Source organism: Sturnira hondurensis, unplaced genomic scaffold (assembly GCF_014824575.4).
Source record: "Sturnira hondurensis isolate 20B ecotype Veracruz unplaced genomic scaffold, ASM1482457v3 Scaffold0013541, whole genome shotgun sequence".
Taxonomy (NCBI): domain Eukaryota; kingdom Metazoa; phylum Chordata; class Mammalia; order Chiroptera; family Phyllostomidae; genus Sturnira; species Sturnira hondurensis.
The window spans coordinates 321,569-325,811 of record NW_028086172.1 but is presented as its reverse complement, the minus strand read 5'-3'; the positions used below and the strand labels follow the sequence as shown (position 1 = coordinate 325,811).

The following is a 4,243-nucleotide window of genomic DNA, read 5'->3' as shown; positions in this document are numbered from 1 at the left end:
TCGCCTGCTGGGAACTGGCCTGCAACCCAGGCGTGTGCCCTGACTGGGAATCGAACCACGATTGTGTGGTTCACAGGCCTGTGCTCAATCCACTGAGCTACACCAGCCACACTTCTAAAACTAACTTTTATACATATGGTAGTTCTTTTCTTTCTGAATGCATCTGATCTCCATCTTCCTTTGCAAATTCAGCCCTTTACCCCCACCCTTTTTATGTTTTTGTTGTTCCAAATTATTCCTATTTATATTGTGTTCACTTCTCATTTGCAATAATTACTGTCTTCTTTCTCTGTCCGTTTTAATGTTTTTACCTCATTTAATGTGTATGTGATATTTAAGTGTATACTACCCTATTAGGAATAAGAGTTATTGGAAATCTTATTTGTTGTTTTATGACCTTTTGTTCTTTATTTCAAGTAGAACAACCCCCTTGACTATTTCTTGCAGTGGAGATCTCATGGTGTTGTTAAATCCCCCCACCTTTTGAAAGTTTTTATTTCTCCTTCACATCTAAAGGACAACTTTGCTGGCTTATTCTTTACTGGTCATTTCTGTCTTTTAGTACTTTGCCTATTTGATGTATTTTTCTACATTGTAGGGCTTCTGAGAGATGTGGTGATAATCTGATAGAATTTCTTTGTAGGTTACTGTCTTCTTTTTTCTTGCTCTCTTGAAAATTCTCATTGTCAAGAATTTTTGGAAGTTTTAGTGCTATGTGCCTTGGAGAAGGCCTTTCTGTATTGAGATAATTAGGTGTCTTGTTTGCTTCTTGGATTTCAGGATCTAGCTCTTCCCATAGGTCTGGGAAGTTTTCATCAACTATTTCTTTGAATAGGCTCTCAGTTTCTTTCTCCATCTCTTCCTCTTCTGGTATGCCTATTAGTCCTATATTACTTTATCTGATGGAGTCAGATAGTTTTTATTGAGCTCTTTCGTTTTTTTACTCTAGTTCTGTTTTTCCATCTATGCCATTTCTAGATTTCTATCTTCAATTTCACTCATTCTTTCCCTATGTGATCAGCTGTATTTCCTATACTAGCTAGTTCATTCTTGATGTCTTTTATTGTTATTTATCTCCAGAATTTCCATTTGGTTCTTTTTAAAAGTTCCAATTTCTTTGGTAAAGTATTAATTTTGTTTATTAATTGTATTTCTTAGCTTATTAAACAGCCTATCTGTATTGTATCTCATTGGGTTTTCTCAGAACTGTAATCTTCAATTCCCTGTCATTTAAGTTACGTATTTCATGTCTTTAAGTTTATTTTCTGAAGATTAAATTTTTTTCTGAGCTACATTATTACCCTGGTTATTTATGGTATTTGATGGATTCCTTCTCTTTGTAGGCATGTATATATAAATGGCCCTTCTCTACCAGATTAGCAAGAAGTCTTTTTATTTATTTTTTTAAAGATTTTATTTATTTTGCCCTGGCTGGCGTGGCTCAGTGGATTGAGCGCGGGCCTGCGAACCAGACGATCGCGGTTCGATTCCCAGTCAGGGCACATAGCTGGGTTGCAAGCCGGTTCCTTGCAGGCTAACTACCAGCAGGGGACGCACAAAAGGCAACCATACATTGATGTTTCTCTCCCTCTTTCCTTCCCCTCTAAAGATAAATAAATAAATAAATAAAATCTTTAAAAAAAAAAAAAGATTTTATTTATTTTTAGAGAGAGGGGCAAGGAGGGAGAAAGAGAAGGAGAGAAACATCGAGGAAAGGGAGGAACATCAATTGGTTGCCTCTTATATGTGCTCCAACTAGGGACCAAATGCACAACCTAGGTATGAGCTCTGACCAGGAATCGAACATGCAACTTTTCACTTTGTGGGATTACACCCAACCACCGGAGCTACACCAGTGAGGGTGTGTTTTTTGTTGTTTTTCAGTAGGGGTCACTAAAGCACAGGCTTTTGAACTTTTTCTGCTCAGCTCTGTTCTTTCAGATCTCTGCAGGGACATGGAAGAACCTGTTTGTACCCTGGGAAGGTGGGCATCTCCTCTGTGATCGGGTTGCCTGCATCTCAGGGCACTCAGCCCCAGGGGAATGTGGTGGGTGATCAGAGTGCAAGTCCTTGAAATCCCAGCATTGTCACCTGCAGCTATATGCCGCAGGCAGTGCACTACAACGGGTGGGTGTGGGGTGAGATGGGAGAGGCTGGCTGGTGACTTATGTCTTTGTCCTCCCAGCTACGGAGACTGGCAGACCTTAGTGTCTTCCGCTCTGTATCTCCACCCACCCCTGGGGCGAGCTGCAGAGCACACATTTCATTTAGGAGAAAATGTTTCTGCGGTTTCAGTCCTCGTGTTTGCAGAAAATGTGCTCTGCAACTCGACACACAGTGTTACAGCTTCTTCTGGGGCCCACTACTACATCTGGGAGGGTGCGGAGAGGAGGCCAGGCTCCTCAGTGGTTGTGTGTTCCTGCCTGGTCACGGAGGTAGTCAGGCCACGGTGGCTGCACATCTAAGCTCTGTCTCTGCCCAGGTCCCTCTGTTCAGTTGTGACAACCATACCCACTGGAATGCTCGTTGTACCTGTCTGCCTCTCCCTCTCTCTCCTGGCTCCGCCCCCTTGACTTGCTGATGTCATCAGCTGGCCCCTGTGGCGTCACAGAGGGGGTTGCTTCCTGTCTCCAGTCACCCAGTGCCCATGGCGAGGCTGAGGGCACAGGCAGGCGGCCTGGCAGGAGCCATTGCTCCTGTCACAGGGCTGCAGTGTGTGTGGGCAGCGCAGCCTCAAGGGCTCAGGGTCTGAACGGCAGACCCAGCGATGGAGGAGGCACACAGGGAGGAGCCAGGGAGCAGCAGGAGACAGGTAAGCAGTAGCCCCTCAGGTCCAGCCGAGTCCTCAACTTCTCCCTTCCTCCCCCTTCCCTCCCACCGTCCCTGTCCCCTGCCACCCCTTGCCACCCCACGGCCCGGCTCCAGCCTTCTTACCCACTGACCTGGGGGGTGGCTACCCTTCTAACCCTGGTCCCCCTAAGCCATGCCCACCCTAACCTATGGTCCCCGCCCCCTCTCCCCGACCCGTGGTTCCCCTCTTGTCCCTATCAGGATGCCCAGACACAGCCCATTTCCATGGACTCATCCAGGGCCCTCAAGAGACTACAAAAGGAACTGATGGACATCACTAAGGACCCTCCACCCATGTGCTCCGCGGCACCGGTGGAGAATGACATGTTCATCTGGAGGGGCATCATTGTGGGCCCCGAGAACAGCCCTTATGAGGGAGGGGTCTTCTCCCTAAACATATACTTCTCACGCGATTACCCCTTTCAACCTCCATACATTTACTTTACCACCCGGGTATACCATCCCAATATCGACAGAAGAGGGAATATCTGTCTAGATATTCTCAAGTCCCAGTGGTCGCCTGCTCTTACTATATCTGAATTGTTGTTATCCATCAGCTCAATGTTATGTGACCCCAACCCTGACGATCCCTTAGATCCATCAGCTGCAAGAATGTACTTAACAGATAGGGATACATATAATGCCATTGCTCGGGCTTGGACCAAGAAGTATGCGAAGTGAGTGAAAAGTAAATGATAAACCACCGCCTTAATAAAACCCCTGGCTGTTGAATGGGCTGTCTTTTGACTGCTTTCTGGGAGGCATCATTTCCCCACCTTCCTGGGCACCCGTGAACACCTGCCACATCAGGGTGTGTGGAGGGGGTGGGGGGAGCACGGGGTGGGGCCAGGTTGGGGGATAGGGAGGGATGGAGGTTGGACATCTGCCTCAAGAGGGTGTGTGGAGGGAGTAGAGGGAGGCATGGAGATGGGGCAAGGTCCTGGGATGGATGAGTGGGAGAGAGGCCAGTTTTCATGGGCATTTTACTGAAAGCTTTCTTTCCTGCTTCAGGATGGAAGCAAGAACAAGGGAGTGGTGGGCCTAGCATGAGTCCTTTAGAACTGACAATGGGGAGGAAAAACTGAATGGAGATGCTCACTGTACCTGTCTGCCTCTCCCTGCTGGAAGGAGTGGCAGTGGCAACCTCATTTCTATCCTCTCTGGGATGAGCCTCACAGTGAGCTGTGGGCTGCATCCCCTGAACCGTCTCAGCTCTCGTCTATTCCCACCTCTGCGGCTGGCTCCCACTGACCAACCACTTCAGAAGTTTCAATGCACAGACAGGTCTCTCAGACATGTTGGTACCTTCAGCAGGGAATCCTTTGCTGAACTACAGCTGTAGAGATTGTTGTAATTTCAACACTAGAGACCAAGGCACCCTCTCCTACCGCCC

At 47.3% G+C, this 4,243-nt stretch overlaps 1 protein-coding gene across 1 annotated transcript; it reads left to right on the top strand.

Annotated features, from left to right (window-relative positions):
• The first annotated feature begins 3,075 nt into the window (after positions 1-3,075).
• LOC118997969 (ubiquitin-conjugating enzyme E2 D3-like) lies at positions 3,076-3,531 on the top strand. Its single transcript, XM_037061871.1, has one exon. The coding sequence runs from the start codon at positions 3,076-3,078 to the stop codon at positions 3,529-3,531; it is 456 nt and encodes a 151-aa protein (XP_036917766.1).
• The last annotated feature ends 712 nt before the right edge of the window (positions 3,532-4,243 follow it).

Coding starts and splice junctions, on each gene's coding strand:
- LOC118997969 (XM_037061871.1), top strand. CDS start 3,076: ATGGACTCATCCAGGGCCCTCAAGAGACTACAAAAGGAACTGATGGAC.